The 27,906-nt window shown below is 37.6% G+C and overlaps 1 protein-coding gene across 4 annotated transcripts in view; it reads right to left on the bottom strand.

Moving 5' to 3' along the window:
- Positions 1 to 27,906, bottom strand: part of agap3 (ArfGAP with GTPase domain, ankyrin repeat and PH domain 3) — a 139,749-nt gene that overhangs the window by 12,455 nt on the left and 99,388 nt on the right. For all 4 annotated transcript variants that reach the window (XM_055033864.1, XM_055033867.1, XM_055033865.1 and 1 more), the window contains 5 exons: positions 25,207 to 25,356; positions 16,819 to 16,974; positions 3,040 to 3,194; positions 2,505 to 2,595; positions 1,905 to 2,127 (listed from right to left, as the gene is read on the bottom strand). In XM_055033864.1, coding sequence (XP_054889839.1) covers positions 1,905 to 2,127; positions 2,505 to 2,595; positions 3,040 to 3,194; positions 16,819 to 16,974; positions 25,207 to 25,356 — 775 coding nt within the window. The remainder of the gene's footprint in view (positions 1 to 1,904; positions 2,128 to 2,504; positions 2,596 to 3,039; positions 3,195 to 16,818; positions 16,975 to 25,206; positions 25,357 to 27,906) is intronic.

Below are 27,906 nucleotides of genomic sequence, written 5' to 3'. Positions count from 1 at the left end.
AACAACTGTAGGCCATCGTTCAGGTCTGAACTGGTCAGAGTGGAGGATAAATCCCAGCAGTTTGCAAGCAGCGGATAAATAAAACATCACTTTAAGTGAAGCGTTTTTGTGTCTACAAATGGCCGAGATGTCACAAGAAAAGTGTCATGATTTAAGATATAACACACTCCTTGATATTTCAGTCTTATGTGGAACATTTCTGCAACAACGCATAAGCCTGTAACTCAAAGAAAGTGCATCAAACTACATGCTCTCCACTTATGCAGGTATAGATAGAAAAATCTTGGTTTTGATGCAATTAATAAATGCAGAAAAAAAATTAAGGCTGCTATAGAGAAATTATGTGATTACTGAAAACTGAGGTGATAACCTCTAAACCAAATTTTTCATGCTCTTTCCTTTCTTTTCCATTATTAAAATGATCCACCATTTTCCATAAGTTTCAGCATCTTAGTCAGTAAAAATGTCCACATGAGATTATTAAAGATCATTCAACATGCCAAATATATTGTTGGCATTACGACTCTGATTGCATGGAATTAGAAATATTTGATTTGACATTATGAAAAGTGATGTCAGTACATGCTAAACAGATGACAAAATTACTACTTTTATAAACTTTGGTCACAATTTTTTTTCCTCATTTATGTCTTCACCTCTCATTACTTTAGTGCTGAAACATTTTTGAAATCTTGTCAAATTAAAATATTTTATAAAAATAATAAAGGTGTAAATAAATTATGCCTATTGTCTCTTGGTAGATCCTGATTTCTAGTCAACTGATTGGCACATCTCTCGTGTCAAACGACGAAGAAAATATATAAAAGAAAAAAACGGCTTGATTGATGCAACGTCAGTTAAATCCAAATATAATACTGATAATCTTGCTCATAGGCAAACCTAATGGTATACAAACAAATTAAATTGTTAAAAAAACAGCCTCTTCCTGTAGCTGCACTTGCACAATTGCAAGCATTAGCATAAAAAAATAAAATAAATACCTTTTTCTGCTTTTTCTCTTCTCTTAAAGTTACAAAGCTCAAATGCCATAAGCTAGACCCAGTAGACAATCTTTGTTGCGACAGACAGAGTGATGACACAGGTCAGTGTGATGGATATATGACATTGTGGTTTGGGACCTGGGGTCCTGGCTGTTGGTGTGGGGTTTAGCCATCATGGTGTGCTTAATTACCTGCACCGCCACACAACAGACCATTAGTCAGACTGGGACGATGGGTCTCAACAGTCAACAACAATCCTCTTACCAGATTGTTATCTGGGTACCTTAGAGGAAGGAAAACTGTGGACAGAAATATATTCAGAAACAGAAAAACCTATGGTTAAGATGCAAGAATTAAAGGAAATATATTTGCCAATTATGATGAGAAATCTCAATGCTCTTATAAACTAACGTGTGCTTGTTCATTAGTACGCATATTTTTAAAAACTTCCCATGATAAGAACTCTTATGTTAAGCCACAACCCTGACTTTCATCAGGTAACTGCAAAACAGTGTGAAACATACCACTGCATTTCATGGAGATTTATTTTCAAGCTGCAAAATCGAACAGAGAAAGAAGACTGGAGCAGAGATGTTAGATTTATAAAAAAGAGAGCAGTAGGTACGCTGAAGGATAAAATCTCTGACATAACAGACATTGTGATCAGTGTGTATGAGAAGAACTGAAGCTCAAGACATAAAATAATGTGTTTTTGACTCAGTGGGCTGACATTTATGGCCCCCTGGTGATTCTTATGGAGCATTTGGTGGTGGGAACTGCCTCCGCTGAAATGTGGGTAGCTAATAAATGGCGGCTAATGGAGAGAAGACTCTCATGCCTTCTCCTCCTATAATCTCTGCACGCTTCATTAAGCATCACCTTTATTTGCAGAATTGTGCTAACCTGGTGCTGTCGCTCCCTGGCTTTGTGTATCCCTCCAAACAGCCCTCCCATACGCTGTTGGCCATGGCGTTGCCGATTGCTGTCATCACCATGCTCAGCTCCACTGGCCAGTCGTCCAGGTCCAAAGAGCGAACGCGGGACAGGTGGGTACCCAGGTTCCTGTGCATGCCTGAGCACTCAATGCACATCAAGGCGCCCAGGTTCAAACTGGCCCAATCCGGGTCTACAAGATAGAAAAATCAGAAATCCTTAGAACAAGTCAGAAAGAATTTGAATTTTTACTTGAGAGTATCTATAATTTTTTTTTTTTTTTTAGATTTGATCAAACATTAGGTCATCAGTTATGACCCTGTTTCTTAAGAATAGAAGGAGCTCCATCTTCTTCTGCAGACATTTGTAAAAACATACAACTTTTACGTTTTTACAGCACAACTTGATACAGACTTGTTATAGCTAAAGCACATATAGCTTCTAGAAAAAAGTAAGCAAACTGTATTTATTCTTTATTTTGACTGCAGTTATATTAGTCTAGAATGTTAATGTAATATTGAATCTTCTTTGTAATATCCATATTTTGTAGATATGCAGAGATGTACTCACTGGGTGCATCGCAGTCCACACAGAAGCTGTTCCCCCTCACGTTCCGTATGGACTGAATGGCCATTGCATCACTTTGGCTGCCTAACCGAGACTGTGAGAAATTAAGGAGAAAATAAGTCAACAGGAACTAATTGTTCCAGTGTGGGGGAACAGAAGGCAAACAATTACAGCTGGAGTCAGGTTGTGGACAACTGACAAGGAGGTGATAGGAGCTTCAATGACTCGGGTGAAATGTGAAACAGAGAGAATATGAATATGTTAATGAGGCTGTGTTTCCCCATGTAGGCCGACACTAGCTGTGTTCTCCCTCTGATGTCTGTCAGTTTTAATAAGAGACTCCCCACACTGCGGCACACCTGTCTGACTACCTCCCACATGCCATAGCTTCAAGCTGGTGAGGTGGGGAAGGGGCACCGGAAGGTCGGAGGATGAGGAAAAAGAGGAATGGAAATGAAGCAGAAGAATAGTAGGATGACAGCAGTTAGATCCTATGCATGTCTTCTTGTTGCTCCTTATGTTTTCTGACCTACTGTACCTTGTTCTTGATGCTCTCACAGGACTGTAGGCTGGCAAATATCTGGCTCTCTATTGCTTGCACCCATAGCTCCCTCTCCTCATATGTAGATGCTTCGAAGTTCCACGTCTGGCCCGTCAGTGACACAATGATGAACTCAAAGGAATCTTCTTGCTCTGAAAATAAAAAGTATGATAGCTTAACATAACAATGTAAAAAAACAAAGTTAGTGTTGTTTATCTTTTATCTGAATACATTTCTGAAACAGGATACTTAGGCTCCTAAACAGACAATCACCACCTGGCGCCTCACTGATTGTTCACATTGGTAGATGGAGAAATATGCATTTCATTCTATCATGAAACTGACACTCCAAATCACCGAATGTCAAGGGTTTAGAAACTTTAATGAATGTTTAATAAATTTTTCCACTGTGTATACCTGCGTGCCCTTTCAGGGTCACGAGAGGGAGGGGTAACAGGTGTTGGTATTTGTCTTCGGCAGTTATTGGATGAGAGGTTGGATACACCCTGGATGGGTTGCCAGTTCATCACATGGCAACACAGAGAAACAATGATACCCAACGGTAATTTGGAGTTATCATTTATCCTAACAGTTATGTTTTTGGACTGTGGGATGATGCCAGAGGACCTGGGTAGGACCCTCTGGCATCTGGCATGTATGGGGAGAACATGCAAACTCCCAGAGCCTTTGTGCTGCCAGACAACAGTGCTACCAAAAAAATGCCAGAAAAAATGCCTCCCAAGCAGGGTTATTTATTGATGAAATGGACTGAGACATGTTGCTGTTGACTTGTGTAGCTTGGTAACTGAGCACAAGAATTTAAAAAATCTCAAGTTGTCTGACTTTTTTGGTAAAACGCCCTCTAATAGTGACAGAGACAATTTCAAGATTTGAGCTCTGACATCTAAGACAAATCAGATGCAGCTTTGACTCATCACACAGTATTAGTTCTTGTTAACACTTCAGTCACTGTGTTGGATGCATGATGGATGCATTTAAGGCACTATTATACCAGATGTTTTAGTTCTTCCTGTCTTACCCAGAAGAAAAAGCGTTGTTTATAATCTATACATAAATATACATAAAAACATTGGTGCTCAGTTGGATTGTAAACACATGAAAAATATGTGAGATAAAAATGTTCCATTACTAGAGAGTTTGACCACTCTCAAACAATACCGGGACGTTTTGGCTTCCAATAACGTCAGAAAAATGTCCTGGATTATGCTATGACATGTTTTGATGGGCTGTGAGAAAGTCTGCATGAATGGGTGAATGGGACAGGTTTGTAGAGAGTAATAAACCTTGGTCCTCATTTATCAAACATGCACAAAATGGGACTATGTTAATTTTCAAACAAATTTGGGGAGTTATGTCTCCAAACCCAAAACAGTGTGGAATGGGGATGTGTGGATCTGAACATAAGCAATAATGCCTGAGAAAATGGGTGACATTATTTGCACAGTATTGTACTGGACAGTGTAACTAAATTTGGTTCTCTGCCAACGGATTACTTGCTAGATGAATCCGATTGCTCATATGCTCGGTTTGGTTCACTTAAACACAGTTCGCCTTTTCTGCAAAGATTTTTATGTCCAAACTGAGATTCTAATTAACTATTAACTATAGATGTCCCCAAATCTTTTGAACTTTACGTTTTCTTTTCTCATTGTATCCTTCAATTCATTAATTTAAATACAATTCAACTCCTGGTTCCTTTCTGTGTGACTAAGATTTATGAAAATGTCACCTGATGTTTTCTGTGAGGAGTTGTGACACAACATATGTTCCAACACATGCTGTTCAGCAGCAATTCATTAACTCTGTACAGTACAATGTGACTTGTGTAACGTCTCTGGTCTCTGCACATGCTTGAGCTCATTGCCAAATGATTTGTAATTACCTAATTATGTCTATGCAAATAGTATTCTCATTTGCATAAACCACGTTTGGAGGACTGGAGGCAAACGCACACAAGAGGTACATGTTTTCCACTGCAGCTTTTATCCACTTTGTCAACATTGCATTTCTGTTGATTTGCTTCTTGAATGCTTCGTTTTTAAACGGTCAAACTGTCGATGGGACTAATTATTAAAATTACATAAAAACATGTGATACGACATATCACTTTAAAATTTCTGCCATTAAATTAGCAGTGCATGACTAATAAAACATCTGCAATAACATGATGTTGTGGTGTTAGACAAATCATCCGACTGAAGATATTATATTTACAATCAATTTACACTCCTTGCTGTGTGACACAGTCCTTTGCTGCTTAATGACAGATGCGCGATGGATGCCACTAATGTTGCAATCTCTGTGCTGCAGCAGAGGGGCCATTTCTTCAGGACTAAAGCAATAATGCAATTAGCTTGACACCGACTTCAATTATCTGATTTAGTTTGTGGTATCGACTCCAGGTCACGGAGAATCAATAAAGACTTGAAGCTTCTTTATTTAGACTTACAGCACAAAAAGTGCGTGTGTGCATCTGTTTGCGTGTGTTTGTGTGATATTTTAAAATACTGATCATAGCAGAAGGATGCCACAGAAAAAGGGGTTAACTTTAGGCATTTCAAAGCCAGAAAAAATAGAGCGGCAGGGAACAACACAAAGACAAAAAAATAAATAAAAAAATCAAATAAAAAAGATTAATTGTGATACACATAATCGAATTCCATTTTTTCTTCTCTAATATACCTTCAGGTACAATAACTAATGCATTTGATTAGAATTTGTGATGCTGAATGTTGTTGTACTTGTGCTCTCATTGCTGTGAAAACCTGAACAAAGCTAATTATTCTGTTGGCTGACCAGGCAATAAATTGGAGGCATTAACACACTTTCATTATGGAGATTAAAAAAGTGACGGATGGCTGGTTTCTTAAACTGATGCGTACACAAAGAATTGCAAATCTAGTGCTCTATGTATAATGATGTACATTAGAAACATAAAATATACAGCATCAGATGTGACTAAACATGGGTGGGTGCCTAATGTGAAGGTACATTTCGGTTTTAAAAACCCAATTTTCATATGGTTTTACTGTGTGAATTATTTTAAATCAACAGTCAGTGAGAGCTCCCTCCAGAGCTATCTACCAGAGCAGAGTAACCCTGTCAAACTGTTGCTGGGTACTGTCCATCAGCTGGCTGAAAGAAAGGAATTCCTCAAAATGTTCTTACTTGTTAAAAATAAAGACAAATTGTTGGTGAATACGTCCAGTCATGAAGTATTCAACTTTATATGACAGTAACTATGTATTTTAACAGGTCATGGTTAAGATGCAAAAGGAAGCAACGCTCTATACTATTTTTAAGATGTGCAGTTCAGAATCATAATCAGTCAAAAACAAAGAATTAGCGAGAGTGTAAAATTAACAACCAGGGTCCAGCTAATCAATTAACTAAGCTCTGAACTCTTAAACTGCTCTGGGAAATATGTACTATTAAATTTAACTGGTCAAAATTATATTTTGATTTTGATTTTCCACCACTGGGTTTTTAAGCAACAATGTTACACCATTTTTCAGCACTGATGATTCATAGGTTGACAAATTTTTTCAGCTCATGAATGTTTGATCACTTAGGGACGTTCACGGTACGTAGTGCATTCAACTTCCAGCCTAAGAAGGTCAGAAAAGTTTTAGGTCTGAAGAAAAAAATAAAAAAAGAAAAAAGAAACAGCAGGGCTTATCAAACATAATGCACATATGTCAGAGGCAACAGGAAAGGCTCTGAATGTTAAAGCTCTGAACCCTCTCACTCTTCATTTGAGTGTCAAGTGTTTCAAAATCAATGTCGTTGTGGATGATAAATATCACCAGTGCTAATTTTAGTAATTTGTTTGCTTTAAATAAAATCAGCTATGTCAAATTATGCCTTTCCATATGTGTTATGCACTCACATGTGTTTATTTAATTTCTTTTAAATTCACAAAACAGAAAAATTGTGGTACATTTGTTGGGAGATAATTAAAATCCAATATGGATCAATATGGATTGATTTGATCAGTCTACTTAGCAATACATGTCTTAAACACACAAACAAAACTACCTAATCCTAATCCACAGGTAATGTAGAAGTTTAGCAAACAATCCTCTTCCCAGCAAGCAGTTTTAGCACCAATAACCTGTCAAAGTTACTGTGCTAGGAAAATTGTCTGATGGTGCTTCTGCTATTACTGTTGTTGCAGTTAGCATGAGCATAGCCATTGAACAATCAACGAGTCACATTAACCTAAACATTAACCTGCCGACCACACCTACATCATCCAGTGATCAACAAGTTATTGCCAATTAACAATAAATTAACACTGTTCTGTTCTGTCAGTGGGAGGATATGTAGGAACATGTTTTAGAGTCAGTAGAAGTTCAGGGTGAAGAATGGAAAATATAATTTTCCTCAATTAACCTGGGATTAAGATAAAAATTACAGTATAATGGCCATATTGGTGCAAAGGGGAGAGGAGCGGGTTCTGATACACATTTCTGTCCAACCATCGCATCGATTCTATATTTTTTCACCATCCCTTCGAAGTGTATTGTTCATCTTCTCCTTTATTGCTTGTTGGGGTAAAACAACTGCATTGTAACAGGCAAATTAGATTTTAAGACACAAAAGGGCTTTGGCTACCATTAAGTATTTGCAGTTGAATGAAGCATGTCAAATTAAGTAGTTTAAAACAAAATTTGTCACACAATATGTATTTCTAGTGTATAATATTTATTTACCATTTTGATCTGTGACAAATTCAAAGAAATAGGGATATTGTTACCCACTATATTGATCTTAAATGCTTCTTTTAGCTTGTTGAAGATAATTAGAATCTTGACTAATTAAAACCTCATATATATATATATATATATATATATATATATATATATATATATATATATATATATATATATATATATATATATATATATATATAAACTGTTTGCTTTACAAAATATTTTACTTCTACTCTTATTGTCAGCAATGTCAAGATCAACCAATGAAATAATATTTAGTGGGCATTGAGGGGACAATATTTTTACATGTGTACTTTAGGCTTTGTCTTACTAGCTATTTATGATGACGTAGATATGACAGTTAACTTCATCGAGTAATATCAATTTTTTAAAAACGTAGGTAAAATTTTCTTTATTCTTAATTTAATTTAAATGAAATGGAAGAAATTTGATAACTCTAAATCTGCGTCTTGATTCTTTGCATAGGTGGCTTACAAAGTCACCTTTTACTAGGTTACAGAAAAGACAATTTATCTATTTAAAGTTTGCAAAAATATGAATAGTCATTAAGTAAAACAAAAGAAGTATTGATTCCACTCATTAAGACAGTATTGACTGCAGTTTTGGTTACTTGAGCAGATAGGTCAGGAAACCACAAGTTCAAGTATCAAAATGAGATTATCAATAAATGAATGTAACATATAACCTCAGATATAATGAAAAAAAGGGGCAATGAAAAGAATCAAATGATTAAAAAAATAAATAAAAGCTGTGTCTAATTTGCGCCTACATACAGGAAACTTGCATCTCTCCAATCACTTAATAGCTGTCGGTAAATGCGGTGTTTTTGTTTGACCCACAAAACTGACTGGAACATAAAAGAGCAGCAGCTGACCTGAGGATGTTGATTCCTCTTTTACGTTGCAAGTGCAGCAGATGCACCGCAGAGGGCTTGTGGACCAGATTAGCACCCCAGGGCTGTGGTGCTGAGCCCAGCTGTGTTGTCTATAAGGCAAACTCCATCAGGCATCTACTCTGTCTAAGCCCCTCAAAGCCCTCTGGAGATCAGTGTGACAAACCCTCAGAAAGGACTCAGCTGACAGCTCGTCACCTTGAGGACTCGGTGTTTGATTAATTTGTGCGAATGTTCAGTCGGAAACGGCAACAAGGTGTGGAGAAACACAAGTTGAGTTATAGTTTTTTTTTTTGTTTGTTTCAGTGCATTGTGTTGCACCGTATGCATGCGTCAGGCAGTCACTTAAAGAAGTGCTCGCCGTTCCCCGTGAATTAACGAGCAGTTGGGAAGAACAGGCCAAGGCGGTGCCATCTGTAAATGTCACAGGCACTGCTTGCTCATTTTACACATCATTAAAGCCAATATTCCTAACCTGTATCAGAGCAATCAGGAGCAGGCCATTACTGCGACAGGGGCCCCGAGGGAACCACGACCAAACTCAGAGAGAAAAGAGCAGCGAAAAAAGAAAGATACTGAGCACGCTTTCTATCTGTTTGACACACATGTACACACACACCTGCACACTTTCACATGCATGCTCAAACAAGCAAAGAACTAACTTCCAACAATGAACAAACACATGAAATCAGCACCAGTATTGCTGCGCTAATAGCTATTGCATTAGCAACTGCGACAAATGAAAACAGGGCCAATTATACAAGTATCTGTGGGCAGTGTGCATAGACCCCAAATGAGAATCTTGTTATTCCTTTCTCTTCATACTGTGGTGCTCAGAAAGCTAAGCCATTACAAGAGTGGAAGCTCCAGGGACAGCTTTGGGAAATGAGAGTGAGTCTGGGAGTGACAAAACAAAGTATTGAGATAAACACCCACCATTAGCACAGGCAGTTAAACCTCCATTTCCTAATCCTCAGCTGGACTCCAGAGGATATTAACCCTCAGTTTACTAAGGTGCAGGACAATAGGATGCTCAATGTAAACTAAACACCTCAACTAATAGCCACATGTTATTTTTCTAATGACTTAAAACCCACACTACTTATGAAATTCACTTAAAGTAAAAATGGTACACATTTTGATCTGTGAACAAACTCTGTCCATTAGGAGTTTAACAAATGAATTTTCAATTTCTGTGCAGAACAAACCCAATGTTTTTCCAATTAGTGATCATACCATACAGTAAGACCTAACATGCTCCGCTGAGAACAGTATGTGTTGGCTATCAATGAATTAAGAAAACCCCCAAACAGTTATACTGTATCAGTAAGGTGTTTAAAACAAAGTTACTAAAAGCACAGATGTAACATCTTGAAACATCTCTATGGTTAATTCAGATCATGAGAGAGAGAAAAATTTTCAGCAGAAAACAGGAAGGATGAACACAAAACAGCAAAGGATTTTCTCTTTTGACCATTTGAGATTTCAACCTTTGTCTGCTTTGGAACATATGAATTGGCAAATGTTGGCAGCCTTTATGATATATCAGCATTCGGGTTAGGATCTGCATTCTCTTGAATGTAAAGCCAGCTGTGTTTGGAGTAATAGCTGCAATAACCATGCTAATCACCAAGACGAGACACTAAAAAGAGTTTAGATTTATAGCCCAAGTCCTTATTTGCATGGTGGTCGGGTCGGATCGGGCTCAAGCTTCTGTGGCTCGTTTAATAAGCCCACAACACATAAAGAACATGAAACACTAAACGAGAAGGCACAAAGTGAAGTTGTGTTAATCTACTTGTAATCTAAATAGAAGAAATGACAGATTATCCTGATGAGGAAAGAAATTAATGCCCAGAAGTTAAGTAGACTTTAGAAACTGCACCACACTGGACAACTAATGCTTACATGAACCTGCCCCGTTACTGTTCGTTTGATTCCAGAAGTTTTGCACTTGATTCACCCTCTGATTACAAAAAGCAACAAAATGGAGCTCTAAGATCTTAAACAAAATCTTAAAGAAGTACGTAAATGGTGGTCTAAAACTAAGATCAGTAAGGTTTTAATAAAAATGTATATATAGATATATTGGATTTACTTTGGGTTTGGGCCTATAATTAAAGGTAATCAGTCAGGTTGGATTAGGCTCAGACACAAAGTCTGTGCCAGGTTGGATATTTTTTATGTCTGGTCTAAACTCTATCCTAAAGCAAATTTAAAATGTCAATTCCTTTCAGCATTTTTATCCTTTTTTTAGTTGTTAGTAATGCCCTGTTTCACAGAGACTCATTGTTCACATAGTTGCATGACATAACATCTATTGATGGTGCATGGATGGAAGTGTAGAAAAAAAATAAACATTGTTGTTCTGATAAAAGCTGTACAAAAACTGAGGATAATAAATCTGCCAAACAATTCTTATTGGTACCCTATTGCTGTGCTAAATACTACAAAAGGATCAAAAGTCTGCACTGTGGGCAAGCCAAAAAAAAAAAAAAAGTCATTATGTTGAAACTAAAAGGCCTGTATCAAATAAGAATGTATTGCAACTCTAGGATTAGAGAAAAAAGCACCTAGGAATGTATAAACATACATTAATAAAGCCTTGGGGGGGCACAACCATTCATTCTATATAATTAGTCACAGGAAATAGCAACAAAGCTCATTATTCCAATGTTCTTTGACTGCAGTGCCTACAACTGGTCTTGACCTTGATGGAGAATGTGCAGAAGGCTTATTCTGAATGTGAGATAAAATTACGATAAACCGAGAGGTCAAAAGATGTCAAAAAATATGAGCAGCTTAGTCACAAACAAGATAAAGCTTGTAGGTTGTAATCAAGTTTAATAGAAGACATTTGCTCATCACCACCTGTTGCTGACCTTTGGCTTTATATACAGAACACATTTAGACTTTTGAACATGAAGTTTAACTTTCTTCATGCAGTAGTTTTTACAACAAAATTGAGTCTGCTTCTATTTACAACTGCTTAAAAATCATCAGCTTGAAGCAATAAATCAATATTTTTAGCAAAATATGTTTTTTGTTTGGTTAAAATTTACATTTTGGAAATTGCCAAATGTTGTCTCTTATTCCCAAATTCTTTATCAGTTTCTTATAATTTTTGGAAATATGAGTGACATTTGTTACCATCAAAATTACTTTGAAATCATTTTTAATATTAATTTTTTTTATATATATATTTTAATATATCTATGATGATTGAACTAAATTGACTATATTTTTCTGTGGACAAATTGGATATATTTTAGTAAAGTGCCTTGAAACAATGTCTCTAGAAATCCTTACATTCCTTGTAGAAACTGCTTTAGAGTTAGAAAAAGTACAACTTAAAAAAAATCAATAAAACTGAAAATAATTTAGAACTCTAATTTAAAAATATCAAATTATAATAATAATAATTAAAAAAAACATATACTGAACTGTGTTTTTTGTTATAGTAAAATCTGCTCCGTTTAAACCCAGTGCAGAGTTGTATTTTTAAGCAATGCCAAAAAATGAAACTAAAGTGAGTCAATGTGATCTCTCAGGACCTGAACACCTTTGGACATACAGGCATTCAGGGCCATCATTTGCTCTTGTTGTGTCCCTAATTTCTGTGACCTTAGCAAGAATAAATAACATCCTTCATAAAAACTTGAAACATCAGGAGCCTTTCATCACAATTTGCTTTCATTAATTCAATTCCATATTCGATTCATACTAAACCCAAGAAAAACAATGAGCATTTCTCTTTTTCAAAAATAGAGAAATACATTAACGATGCTCTCTGACAGTCTGCATTAATCAGAAGGGCTCCCCTTGAACACAAGTCTTTATCGGCCATCGATTTTCCAGTGGGTTTATGGCGAGCGACACACGGAGAGAGCTCGTCGCCAGGCGGCTGCTGGGAAACACATTACGGGGCTGTCAGTTGTCTCGCCATGCATCCTGCATCATTCTTTAAGCACATGAGAAGTTCATTACAGCACACAGCTCTGACAGTGCATAGGATATTAGGAGCTGTGTCCCTTGCACACAATCTTAAAAGAACTTTAGTACACTGTCCAGAGGAGTCTTTATGTTTATATGCCTTGACTTGCACACATCAAATCATGACTATGTGAAGAATTAGTTTTTTATTCTGTAATTGACATAATAAACAACAGGCTGCAGGGAAATGATAAGAACAACATTTTTCTGGTGTTAAAGACCTCAATATGCTTTGTCAAAGACAAAGCTTACAAAGCTCTGTGTAGCTCCTGTCAGCATCTGACTTCATCTGATAAAATAACAAAATATTTCTAGAATAAAGGTGAGGGCTTTTAGCTTGATGCTCTGCACCATTGTTTGAGACTCTTATTTTGAAGTGAGACAGGAAGCAGTCCGGAAATTCCTTCCTTAAAATGTTTTGAGCTTGTTGATGTCACTTGATGAGGATCATAAAAGCCTCCACCATTTGACCAATGGCTAACTGCTTGCAGCTAACATCGCTAAACATTGCTTGGTCAAACTTTAAGTACATATTTTTGGGCTGCATAGAGATTGCAACGCAAAGTTGTAGAACTTTTGCAAAGCCCGAATTTTACTTGTGAAAAACTGAAAAACACCATTTTCTAAAGAAATTTCAATAATGGATAATAGATGGGAAAAAAAATCATTTTAAAAATAACAATAAATATAGCAGGTGGTTATAACAGTTTTAATAATTACAGTATTAATAATTACATTAAAACAGTCATAATGATATATTATTTTAGCAGCAGTTGGAATTGTTCTTGCTTTTCTATGTTGAATAAAAGCAATTAAATAATGCACTTTGTTTTAATACCCGTGTCACTACTGCAATTCTGTTATACTGTGATGTTTGTGATGTCAATACAAACAAACAAAAAAAAGAGACAAACCAAACCAAAAAAAAAAAAAAACTGTAAGAATCTCAAACCAGCCCATTCCTATTTGTGAATATAACTAGATAATAGCCCTTTTGCCATCCTGGAGTAGACTCCTATGTACCGGTAGCGGTGGTTCATTCAAAAATGATGCAGCGACAGTTTCTCCAGGCTTCAAAGAACAACCCACACGTCCCATGCTGACCAAAATGATATCTCACCTTAAAATGCTCGTGCTGTTTTGATTTATGATGCTTCACAACTACTAAAATTCAATTTCAGCCCGCAGTGCATGCCTCTGATTGCCCTGTAAATGAGATAAACTGATAGCAATTTATTCAAGGATCCCACCTCTCCTCTTTTTTTTTTATTTCTTGCCTTCTCTCTCTCTCCTATTCTTCTAACAGGACATGCAGCTCATACCCTTAGAATTGGGTGAATCCAATATTTAAGCGATATGTCTGTATTGTGGAGCGTTCAGCTGAACAGACATGCTGATGCTAATAGAAAACCTTGCAGAGAAGAATGAGATAGATAGAAAACAATGTGCATGTTTGATGATGTGAGAAACATTCAGAATCTGCCTCCTCCAGTCTGATTGCTCTTAAACTTCTTTCTCAAGAAGTCCAGGAGTAAACAGACAAATGGATGAGGTTTGAAGATGTTTGACAAAGCCAGCTGTCACTCGGCTAAGAACTTTCATGTGCCAGGAGATACACATTAAGAGCTAAGTAATGTCAAATAAAACTCAAGTAAGGTGCTGTGAGATGCAGGCTGATTATGTACATACATAGAGCTGCAGCTCCTGACATGCTGTCAAAACATAAATCATGATGCCAAATCCAGAATATTAAAGTATTTTGCCCAGTATGACTACTGAAACAGAGGATGATATTGCCACATAAGACTCCATAGTACCACTTATGCCACACCACTTATCACTGTGATGCTGATGATGTTCCCTCTGTACAACAATGTGGTCAACAGACCCATTCAGACTTTAAAGGGGCTGTCAGAGACTGGGATAAAAAAGTATAATGATTATAAATGCTAAGCCCCATTTAGGAGGCGTCAATGCCATTGTTGTTGTTATCCAGCATATCAATCTTGTTGATTGATCATCCCGTTTTGGGTGACATCAGTTTTATGGCCTCTGAAATGCATCTCAGTGTTTTCACAATACCATCCAATTAGGGCTCTCCATTCATCATTGGGCTGAGGAATCATTATTAATTGGGTGGAGAGCTGACTGCCACTCCCCTGCTGAGGACGGCCACATTCACTATTCATGCAACGGTAAAATAAATTGGGGCTGAACAGGGGGTCGCATAGAGACACAAAACTACACACCTTTATATTAATCATATACACATAAACTCTGAATTGAGATTATTATGTGGAGTTTTTTATTTTTTCATCATGACAGTTTGTGTTCTTATAATCTGAATGAAATATGTGTTTCTAATGCGTATATTTCAGAAAATACAAAACACACACGAAAATTGCTTCAAATTCTGCTTAGCATGTGTGTGGGTTCATAACATCACAATCGGAGCATGAACAAGCTAATCAGCTGTTTCTAACAAAGACAACATGTTTTGATGTATTTCTGCAGATTTGTAAGTATTTGATTCTTGTTCCAGCTTCCCATGATCATCTTTCAAAACCGTTACTTTGTTTTTTATCGTCATCAGATGTTCTGAAAATTTTCAGGCACCACAAAATATGGACCGTTGGCGAGATAGAACACAACTAAACACATCTGAAGAAGGAGGCTGGTTAAAAACACACAATGAGTTAAAAAAACAAAAAACAAAATGCTAATAAATGAAATGAGAAGGCAACCTGTTGAATGTGACATGTAGCCAATCAGAAAACGCAGTGACGTGTGAACAGAGGGGAATCCCAAACAGTTGACATGGTGCAACTGAGAGTCTGGTGGACATCGCAGATGACATGTAGAAACTATCTTGTGCTAAATAAATATGGAAGCTTATTCAGTTAAAACTGTTAACTACGAAAAAAATAACTCACCTCCAAATCATAGTGCAGCAAGTAGAGCGGGTCCCGCCATCTTTTATCCAACACCTTCTTATTTTGTTACGTCTTTTATTGCTTAAAATGATCCATAAACTATCACTACTGTTTCTATGTCGTCATCTGTGTTTGTTTCTTCTAAATTGTATATTTTTAAATTGTTTTAAAAATGTTTTTCTAAATTGTTTTGCTGGATTTTCTTCTGGAATCGGGATGTTCGTGACTGGAATCGGTTCGTGTGTTGCTCCTGTCGTGAGGCTGGACACACAAACCTGTTGGACTTTTGTCAGCTTATTTGTGCTCATAGAGGTTTGGGAAATTGGCCGAAAACTCTTAAATTATGCCATATGAACCAAACTTGAGACATACAAGCTCTACTCCTCTCCTCTCGACCACTGTCCTAAAGGTCTCTGACTCTGGTCACTATGGTAATGTTTAAACATCCCTTCAAAATAAGATACAAATGCGCAACAAAAACGAACATTTTACGTTTCTCTGCTAGGAGATGGTTCCATCTGGGAGACAATGACACCAGAAGTGTTGCTTATGCACAGGGTGCCTGGTCACTATGTGGCGAAGCAGTTTGAAGACTTCACTGCCTCATTGGCGAGCCGGTCATCGCAAATTATTCAGAGCGGGCTTGGAATGTGGGAATCACCGACCAGGATAAATCCATTCTCCTGTCTCTTCTCTGGGCCTTTTCCCCTGTGCAAAGAAACTTTCCAAAGACATCTGATCTGTTTCTTACTCATTTTGCCGCTCGTGGCTCAATGTTGGCGCGCAAGACGTAACCGAGTGAATTTTCAAAGTAAAAGAAAAATGGAAGTATTTATTTCTGCTGCGGCCCAATTAGTCCACTGACTGGTACTAGTCTGCGACCTGTGGGTTTGGGGACCACTGCTGTAGGTGACATGCTGTACTAAGTGACACAACTTACAGAAAAGTCTTGGTAGTAGTTTTATATGGAACAAGAACATTTACACAAAGTCTAGTTACAGAAGTTGCAAGTTGAATGACAAAGAGTACTTGCTCAGCTCTGACTTATTTACAGGAACGACCATTAACAGCAAATAGAACCTTTTTTAAAAACAAGGAAGCAGCAATTTAAATCTATGTTCCTATTTTGTGTTAGTGAGTTTGCACATTAAAATTGTCTTTGTTTTCTGTTGCTCAGAAAAATAGTAAAAGATGTCCATACCATCATTGCCTGCTGATAGGCCATCCGGCTTTGTGATGCCCGTGCTCTTTTTCCGCCTGTGTTTCTTGCGGTTGGCGTGTGGCGAGGGAGGAGGCTCAAGTTTAGGACTCGTGGCACTGCCCATGTTGGAAGTAGCAGGATCAGTCATCCCATTGGCTGAATGAACACAAAGCAAAACTTAATAAGAAAGAAATAATGCATGCTTTTTATTTATTATTCAGAAATACTTGAGGCTATGGAATCATTTTGTTAAACAAATAGAACATGAAAGTGTGAAATAACAATAAGAATATAACTTCACTATAACGTTGACTATGTACAGTCCATCATGCTAAACATTAAATATGTTATATTTCACTAATAATGCTTTTAAATATAGTTAAAATGTTCAGTATGATTAATCATGAATTTAAAATAATGTCATTTTACTTTTATTTTGTTTTGAGGGCAACAAACATCCCTGTTGAAAATGTGTAGTAAAAATGTAAATTCAGGCAAAGTATTAAAGAAATGTAAACTAGTTAAGTTTCATTTAACAACAATGCTGATGTTAATAATGACATGGTAAAAATGCACCAGTTCAGCTTTAAATTAAATAAAAATTCAGTGAAATGTCTTAGAATTGATTTGTAGCATCATCTCCGCTCTGAGAGCAGTTTGTTGATGTGTAAATTGACAAGTCGCTTTAATTTTCTGGGTTAATGCTGGGATCTTAAAATGTCATGATGAGTCCCAAATGTACACAATCATTTTTTTTTTTTTTTTACGTTTGCACATTTTAAGTCTTAGAAATATTACATATAATCTGATTTTTCATCTTAAGTTTGCATGCCTTTTGCTTCTTCCACTTATTCTTTTTTGGAATTATCTTTTTTTTTCATGTTGTAATTTTGACAAAGGATGTGATTGTGTTGTGGCAAAGCTTTAAAACTCATGATGGAGGGCGACAAATGCCCCTGTTGGAAGGTGTTTAACACAAATCAGTGACAAAAATAATAATAATAATAATTGGGACAATTTTTTATTAATAGGAATCCAAATAGTCTTGTTACTAGCTTCCTTTAGAAGAAGATATGTTTAATGAGCTTTAAAAAAGTTTTTAATAGTTGATTTAAATCTTTCATCTGCAATATAATATTACATAATGTTTTGATGCTTAATGTACAAGCTTCTTTGTAAAAGGTGCTTAAGTTAGGTAATATATGTGGAAAAGCAACGGGTAAAGTAGATAAAGGAAATTTGGCATGGTAAATGTACTTTGTTGCTTAATTTCTAAAAAGTTTAGAAACCAAAATAGTAAAGTTATAACTTTAAATGATTGTAATTTATGTAGGCTGTAATTTTAAATCAAAATGGCCTTAAACACATTCAACAGTTGTTGTTACAGAAGTAGAAAACCATCAGATAATGTTATGCACATACAGACCTTGTGTTAACATGAGAAAATGGCATTGACTCAATGAGGAAAGTAAATACACCCCTGCATTGTTGGCATTTATTGCTCCTTACCAGTCTGTAAAAGGAGAGACCATTGTAGAAATGCACCAATATGAATTTTGAAGCTGAAATTAAATTTCTGACATTTATAAGACTATAATGATACTGTGATTTCCCCCAAGAACTATAAAATTTAGCCCTTTTTAGCTTTTCTATCTTTAATTGTTTGAATGAGGAGCTCATCCCAAGAGTGAGACTAGTGTCCCTAAAATAGGGTGTTACCATCCATCCACCCATACTTAACAGATCCAAGTGAAAAACCCAAATGTTTCTCTCCATAGTAAGGTGCATAGGGCATGCAGATTAGCTCTCCGAGCCATCTAAATTGACTCCTTTTGATGTGGAAAAGAAGCTGCTCCATGTTGAGCTTTCACCTGGATGACAGAACTCTCCACCCTCATTTTAAATACCATCTTTGTGCATTTTCTGAAACCTCATTAATATTGGAAACGGCCAACTTTGAGTCTTCAGTAAGTACCGGTAACAGCATTCACACTTAAAAGTATAGTTGTCAGCAGGACTCAATACCATTAAATGGTCAGAAAACTGTTAAGATTTCTTTCTTCATGTATATGGATCCTAGTAATACTGAGGATCACAACAATAAAAACTTCCTGAACTTTAAATTTAAATGTGTGACATACAAATAATGTCAATACATTGGAAGCAGCTCAGAAAGAAACTTCAGTTTTAGATGGTTTTGAAGGACATGTATGGGTCTGTGAACGAATGGTTACCTGAATTAGCCTTTGGCAAAGCTCACTATATGACTGTCGGAAAGTGACAGGGGGCTAAGAACTAGCTTTGTTTCTTGTAAGTGATTTTATAAATGTGATATTAACCTGTGCTACCGTCAGGCAAAGGGACAGGAGGGATGGGAAGATAGCAGGGGTTTGTCAGCTTGCCATCTTTCTGATTTCCTGACATTTGACATCACTTTCCCTTCTTTCCCCCTCCGGATGCCATTAAGAATTTGAGAGAGCAGGGGCCAGAGGCCTGGGGGAAGTGGGAAGGGAGGGCCGGTAGATGGGCCCCATATTGCTCTCTTCTTACCACCCTGTGTGGTGCTGGCAGCATCCTCCATTGTCTCCCATCAAAAGCTCATTGTAGTGTAGCAAACTCCATTCATTTCCCTGCGCACCGTCCCAGCCTCCAGGGGTGGAGTGCAGGAGGACAAGGGATTCAGGGATTATTGCTGTTTTTGTTGCCAGTTGCACATGCTGTAATGTGCGCCTCTGTGCCATTAGCCAGTGTACAACATTAGGCCTAATTCGGTCATTACCTTTAGGGAGATGGGGCTGTCTTGGAGGAGTAAGTTGAGCACAGCAGGGGGCTGAAGATGCTTACAGGGTGGGGAGCTCAGAAGGCTGGGGGGGGTTGGGGCACTGTTTGAGGCTCAAATATAGAGGATAATACCTGAGACACACATCATTATGTTTGTCCTCAACTTAGAAATTAGGCTTGATGAGTTGATATAAAGAAAAAAAAATCTAAATTTTAAGTATTTATTTTGACTTTTTTGAAGTCATATTTTACCATAAATAATATTGTTTTTTTTTTGTAGGCGACCACACTGATTATGTGCCATCACACACACAGACAAAAAATGCTTTCGCTGGAGCACATATATTAAGCTCTCTGGTGCTTTGAATGGCAGCACGCAGCCACACATGTAGCAGCCCTTCGTCAAGGCGTCTGTTTCAATTTTCCTGCTCCCTTACAACAGCCCCCCTGAGACAAGTCATTAGCTGGCTCAGACAGCTGGGGGCACAGGGGTCCTCCGTGTGCACCCTCCCTCCCTTCCTCGCTCTCCTTCCTCCTCCCTTTCCATACCGACTTTTGTCCCGCCCGCACAGCTCCGTATGGCGGGTGGAAGACATGAGCTCCAACCTGCCTGTGAAGTGACACCCAGCATTTGTTTAATGTCGCTTGAGGTTAAAGGGGAGGGCTGCCCCTCGGGGGGCCCCAACCGTGTCATAAACACCTCTAATTATCAATTTCTGGGCCCTAATGTTGTGGAAAATGACCCTGGTTCTTTTCATTCTGCACCTGAAACGCTCCAGAATCTGTAACACAAAGGTAGAGCTATGGAGGGAGCAACACAAAACCGAGCAGCAATAGAGAAGCATCTGAAATGAATGCCAAATTTTCTCTAAGAGGTTTTAAGCTCTAAACTACACCTAGCTGTGAAATAACATTTGTTAAGATGAGGATTATGAAGTTGAAAGTAATCTGCTTGAGAAAGCCCAGAAATCACAGTGGCATTATTAGCCGGCTGTTAGTGTGTATGAGGGCCATCAGGACCAAGCTGGGTAATGAGTTGCTCTGGGGATCAGGAGACTCTTTACCACTCAGCCACGATCACCTGGGCAGCAGAATAGGTACGAGGCTAACCTGTGATTACAGTGTATTACACTCCCACCACGTAGATGACAGCCTAAACGTGCTTCAGGATGAAGGCTGAGGGTGAGACAAAGAGAGCGCTGCAAGCAGATCCTTGTCTTTATCAGAGCCACACTGAGAGAGAGATCGAGAGAGCTAGAGTGAGAGAGAGAGAAAGAGAGAGCAACGGTTGGGGGGAGGGGCTGGAGGCTGAAGGAAGGAAGGAGTTATTTCATTTTTATTCAAGAGGCTCAAGGTAAGGAGCGCCATGATTCCCCCAGGCCCCTTGACACGGCAGCCCTGCCTGTCCTCAATCAAAGCCAACGGCTGCAATTAATGGCAAAAATTAGAAACAATCACCGCCTCCCCCTTATTATCCTCAATTAGAGCGTACTAATCAAGGCCTGATCGCGCTCTGCTGCTCTCTCCAAACTAAATGTCAAACTTCATTACAACCTGGCTTAGAAATCAAACGCCCCACACGCTATCACCCTCGCATCGGGAGGCCGACGTATAAAATAAAGCGCAGAGGAAAGAGGCTATCCATGTGATAAGGAGCTGAATTGGAAAGTTGTTATGCTGTTCATCAACTGCGAAGGAAATTCAGAAGAGCAGATGGCTCGGACACTGTCCAAGTCAGAGAAAATACATTTCTTGGTTTGCTAAGTGATGATAAGAAGGAAATATCATGAGACACTGTCTGTATAAGACAGAAACAATAGGGTATTAGGTAAACCAAAATATTCTGTAGCACAAGTCTCATTCCACGTTGTTTACTACTAAGTTGCTTAACCATATCTGTATGATGGCAAGTATTTGGAACAATACTTACAAATGCTGATTATCGTCATTATCTATTTTGCGAAAGAAAGCATCAAGGATAATCTATTGTAAAGAGCAAACATACACATGTAAAAAAAGAATATTGAAATAAAATAATCCAGTTTTCTCATACTGCACAAATCACATCAAAACAATTTCCAGACAACACCCACGACTTAAAAGGTGTGCCTGTGCAAATTGAAGGGCACAAATAAGGCCATAACATCTTGCAGTCTATGCACCATTAAAGACCACTCAGCCTATGAGACATCAACTTTGAGCCTATTCTCTAGGTTTAAAAAAATCTTGTGCAATCACTCTCTCTAATTTCTGCGGTTTTTCAGATTTTGAGATGAATTTAACTCCTTGACCCTGACTTCAGTAACCGCCATCAGCAATCCTACGACAAAGCTCAGATGACTGAACTGCAAGAGTTTAATCCAGGTTCGAAAGATTGAGGCACACGACAGAGAGCAGCATCTAAACAAGCTCTCAGCACATTAAGAATGAGCATCCTTATGAGTAGAAGCAATAAAAAAAAATTGGGCCGGGATTTAATCAAAAAAGCAGTGCTCAATATTCAAGAGATGCTCCTAACCCTGCCTCTGCCTTTGCATCAGTACGTTTACAAATGAGAGCCTTCTTTAAGTAATATGGAAATGGTTACCTGGCTAAAATGCATTCATTCTCCTGTGAATCATCAATCTGCTGTTTTTGCATCACATTTTAGGTTATAACCTGCAACCTTCGCCAAGGATAATGGAGTGATTGGGCTTGGTTCAAGTCAATTCTAATGGCAAAACACGAGTACCCTCTCACAGAGGAATACCCTCTATTGATTATTGAAGACATCTTAGGATGAAAGATAAGCGAGTTGCATTTCAATCGAGTTTATATTTTCTGATAGGCCAGTCACATTTTACACCACAGGTTCTGCAATGCTGCCTTAATTCAGACTGTGGAGATGAAAGGAGGAATATAAGTTTTTAAGCCCCAAAGACTTTCCTCTAAGTGTGAAAGTCTTGAACTGTCTGCACTGACTTTGCACTGATTACAGCAACACTTTTTCTCCTATACACTGTATTCTGTCATTTGGCACATTTCTGCTATTGTTTTCAGCTCATTTGCCTCATTCAATATCATTTGTGGTTACCTTAAAAGTAGCATGAAAATAATTGAAGAAAAATAGAATAATGGAGCAAATTGTGAATCTGATTTAGTTGAAGTCTGGCTGCTGGTTAATGAGCTATGTTAATAGTTAGGGGCTTTTCAGTTTAACAAATAAGAAAGGAAAAATTCCACTCTTCCTAATTTCCACAGTGCAATGTTTAGGAAGTCCTACTTGTACTGTGCAGCTTGGCTTCTTTATTCGCAAACATTAAACTATAAAACTGTTTTTATTTCTGTCACAGACACAAGCATGCTTTGTGGGGGAAAAAAAAAAAGCGCACGTACAAACAGCCAACACACACTCGTGTTCATTTATTTGAGGACCCCACGAATCTAAGTAATTCTGCTTTGGGCATGGTGCTGATGGGAGTCGCGGGGGAGAGGAGGAAGGGGGAGTGATGGAAGTGCCTGCGTCCAGGCAGAATTGATCGTTCGGCAGCTCCAAATGATAGTCAGGCTTGTCTGCGGAACCACAAGGGCCGTGCAGTTGGACTCCAGCAGCGCTCGTAAAGTGCGCTCTTTAAACTGCCGGGGCCCCTGGGAGCCCATGGGGAGGAGGGGAGCCGCCGCCGCGCTAATGAGAACTACCAGAGTGCAAACATGCATGGAAATGACTGTTATTCTGTTGATGTGCATTTAAGTGCTTTTTTACTGCCAACCACAAAGAGAGGGAAATAACTGGTGATGAATGGTACTCCCAAAAAGCATTCATTTTCCTCTTCGGAAGAAAGGAGACGAAAACAGACGAGGTTGGAGGGGGTGAGGAGTGCAGACAGAGAGTAAGATGGAAGGTAAAGACAGGATGGTTTCGGTTGGGGGGGGTGTCAGATTTGGTGAATATATTATCTTACTATACGCAAGTACACTGACAAGGCGGCAGTAAGTGGGGATGCATCGATGGCAGAAAGTTAACCTTCACTGTTCCCCTCCTCCAAACAAGCTGCTTCTGTCAAAGAGCAGCAGCCAAAAAGGTCACAGCGATCACAGCCCTGATCACACAATCATGAAAATTAGGCTTGTTTCATCTACATAAAAAAAAAGGTTGAAAAAAGCTCAATCACACTCTAGATCCTTTCTGTTTGTTTTCATCTTGGCATATGTAACAAAGATTGCACAGGACTTGAATCTGCGACTTAAATTCGAGTCGCTCTTAAATTGCAGAAGCATAAACTTCAGACTTGAATTAGACCAATGCTCTAAAGACTCAACTCGGGCTAATTGTAAAAGATATCAATAAACAACAAGCAGGTCAGCAGTAAATATAAAGTAATAATATAACAGTTGATGATCCATTATGTACTTTGTACTTAATTAGACAAGTTGCCTGAAACCAGGTTCCCCAATATTGTCCACCGGGATATGGTTCTTATAAATCAACTTCCTTCTCCTCTGTCTGCTCTTTGGTCCCACTCTATGTCCATAAAACCTCCATTTCAACTTTTTGGGGATTTGCTTCCGATAGTAAAAATAATGAGGAAAAAAAGGGGAAAACACCTTGTTGCCATGGTTTTATATCATAGCAACTGTCCAAAAATAAAAAAAAGAGCAAAAATTTCTCTGGCTCAACAGCATACAATTATTCTCAGGGAATAATTTTCCAAAAAAGTAATGCTTCGATCAAAAAGATGATAAACCAGAGTCTACAAAAAGAGCAAATTGGAACTAACCAAGCTGCAATACCGATATTAATTTGATTTTAATTGAGCTACTCCAACATGCCACAAAGATTACTGATGCTATTATTAGGTTGCAATGCAAACCTTTGTGGAGATTCAAAAAGGCTGTTTCTTATTAATTTTGATGTAAATGAGCATCTTAAAAGTTTGCTTGTTTTAAATTAGTTCAACATACAAATTACTGATTGCTAACATTTCACAGAAAACATTGGTTAATGTTTATTAACGGCAACTTCCAAGTTTGTGAGTTTTTATTGAATGCCACCATCGAGAAAGCATTTCGAGCAAGGAAGACACCATAGCTCTTATAGAAAAGAAAACATTGTCTTGTCAAAATATGTGCTTGATTTGTTTGGGATGTTTGTGGTCCTCCAAATGTTATTTGTTTAGGATAGCTGTGGAACATGATAAGGACCACACAGATAACTCAAACAGATCAGTGTTACATGAATGCAGGTGGTATCAAAACTAGACACCTTTAACATAAACTTCTGGTTTACTAAAATAAAATATTATTTCTACAACTTTTTTCTCTTTACATGAATGCACACTTCCATTTATAATATTTTAAAAAGAAAATCTAAATTCTATTATTTTGTTTCAAAAGTCGAATTAAAAGTTTAAAGATGTGCAGTGTTGATGTTTTAAATAAGGCCCAAGGAAAAAGGTTTTGATCAATATTTTTCAGTCATTTTGAGTTTTAGGCAGACTAGATGTCATGTATCTAATGTGAAAATACTATTCATTAGAGACTTGATCTTAGTCTTGGAATAACTTACTAGTGAACGTCTATACTTTGCAGGACATTTATCAAATTTTTAAGGTAGTATGGGGTGCTTACGGGCTCCACTGCTTGTACTGGTGTTGATGGCTTCATTCCATTGGTCAGCACTGGACACAGAGAAGGAGCGTTGATGCATGCCGTCTTTACTGCCGCCAAACGCCGACCCACCCGCTTGTAGAGAAATGCTGCTGTTGGAGTGAGTTGCACCTGTAGAGAAAGTGACACAGGTCAGAAAATTTGTCAGATTTTTTTCATACTGGTCCAATTTTGTTTTGGTAGTACAGTAAAACTTAGCCAAGGACATGTTTCGCACTGTGACCTTACATGAACAAAGAATGGAACAAATTTTCTTCATAATACTTTACCTACTCATAACTAATTTAAATCTTATATGTATTTATTTTCTATGTTCTTTGTAATTTATTTCAGTTTTGTGCAGAAAAAAATACGTGGAAGAACATTATTGTTGCAGTGCAAAGAAACAGCAGTATCGACTGTGTATTTCTCAGTAACTGTCTTGTGTCATCAAAAACCAGTCAAAAAACTGGCCTGGTGTGTTTCTGATATTCTGATACCCTGGAGATTTTATGGTAGAGATGAGTGTTTAAATATATGTATACATGTATATGTATGGTCACATTTTTCTGACTTTTTTTTTTTGAGGTGAAACAGAACTGTATTTAAGAAACAGCGCCTTCTACAGTCACAGTGGCCTGTGCCTTTTATTAAAATGTTAATATCTTTTAGACAGTGATTTTACTTACATTTAATTGCTTTTAATTAAATATATATGTATATATATATATATATATATATATATATAGAGAGAGAGAGAGAGAGAGAGAGAGAGAGAGAGAGAGAGAGAGAGAGAGAGAGAGAGAGAGAGAGAGAGAGAGAGAGAGAGAGGGGATAACAACCACCCGCGGTGGGTGAGAAGGGAATTTAAAAAAAAAAAAAATTATTTTATATATATATATATATATATATATATATATGATATATATATGATATATATATATATATCATTCAATTTATTTCAGTTTTCATTTGTATGGCGTCAATTCACAACAAATGTCGTCTCCTGGCATTTACAAAAATTATCTCTTCTTGACCACTCACAAGGAAAAAAAAACCCACTAATGTTCCTATGTCATATTTTGCATTTTAACACAAAAATCCAATACAGATTGTTTGTTGTTTTTCATTACGGGTTTCCAAGAAGAACACCCAAATACCAAAACAGAATGATCCTGTTGGTTTTGGTTCTAGTTTGAGGAAAACAATCAAGCCAAAGTAATTGAAACATCCAAACAGCTTGTAATGAAGTGATATTATGCAGTTGTTAACTGCCTTTTGTAGTTTAAGCTGCACCTTACCAGCACCTTATTTCTACACATATTTCCATCAACCGACCGCCCCCCTCCCTTTGCACAGACACAAACACATGGAACCCTTTTCCCTCCGCCTCTGCCTCTAATTAGCCCTTAATTAACAAGATACACTCTGAACGCTAATTATCTCGCTTCATCCCTCTGACTGCCACATCGATCTCCACTGGCGTCAGCAGGCGTTCTTTCCCTAACTTCCAATCAGGCGAGCCATGGACGCCTGGATCTCTTTACTAATTCATGGGCAAGGTTGCGCGGTGTGGGGTCCTCTCCCTCTTATGTGAACAGTTGCTGCCGCACATCCCAACTACACTGAGAAATTCATTGACGTGCATCAAGGCAGAGAGTGCATTCGCATTGATGGTGGCATTTTGTAACATAACGCATTTATTTGATAACTAAAATAATAGTTGCTTAAATATTTTTCTTTATCCTCAAAAGTCATGACTGTTGTTCATGCATGCTTGCATCAACAGAGCACTGCAAAAACAAATCAATCCTGTGAAGCTGATGCAAAACAAAAAAAAAGATTAACATTTCTGTTATTCATTATGGGAAACAACACATTTCCCCAATTTTCTTCACATTGCTTTATCTTACAGGTTACACAAATCAAGCTCCTTTTATCTTCTAATTACAAGACAATATCAGTTTTTGATTGAGGTGACGATAACAGAAAATATACTCTGTGGCTCGTGTGTAAAGTAAACTAAGCGGCACGGGTGCTTGTTAGGGTAATATGTCCTACTCATTATCTAGAGTAATAAGTGTATCAAATTCACATAATCATGTCTAATTAGTATCAGTAATTATCTTGTTGGGCCCAGGAATATTAATCTTCATGTCCCAGAGGGGAGGGAGCAGAATCGCAGCAAGAACGGGAGACAGAGCGAGGGAATCATGCTGAGGAGCACCGACTAAATTAGCATGCTGAAATCAGAGCAGAGGAAGAGGAAGGGGGTGAGAGGGGGACTTGGTAAGGAAGAATAAAGAGGAAATCTAAAACTTTGTTTTTAAGAACTATGAATCAATAACTGATAAAACGAGTCTTCTTTTGTCTGCTTGTATCCTTTTTTTTTAGAGAAAAAAAACAGAGATTTATAAAACTTAGTAACATAATTTTCTTTCCAGATTTGCTAAATAAATATGTGACGTTTTGGCTATGAACTTAATAATGTGCCCACTATTAAAATTTGACATGTTTTAATTAGACAAAAAAAAGTAAAGTTAGATTCTTTTTAAAAACCATTAGATAACTACAGAGCAACTTTGACTGATACTTAAAATTCAACAATCATGTCTAATTGTCAAATTGGATGCTAATGATTAATAAATTATACATGGCTGTATCCATTAGTCCCCAGAGACC

The sequence above is a fragment of the Poeciliopsis prolifica genome, unplaced genomic scaffold (assembly GCF_027474105.1).
Source record: "Poeciliopsis prolifica strain line A6 unplaced genomic scaffold, Auburn_PproV2 SCAFFOLD008, whole genome shotgun sequence".
NCBI classification, from domain to species: Eukaryota; Metazoa; Chordata; class Actinopteri; order Cyprinodontiformes; family Poeciliidae; genus Poeciliopsis; species Poeciliopsis prolifica.
Note: the sequence above shows the minus strand (reverse complement) of the source record. Positions and strands in the feature narration are given on the sequence as shown.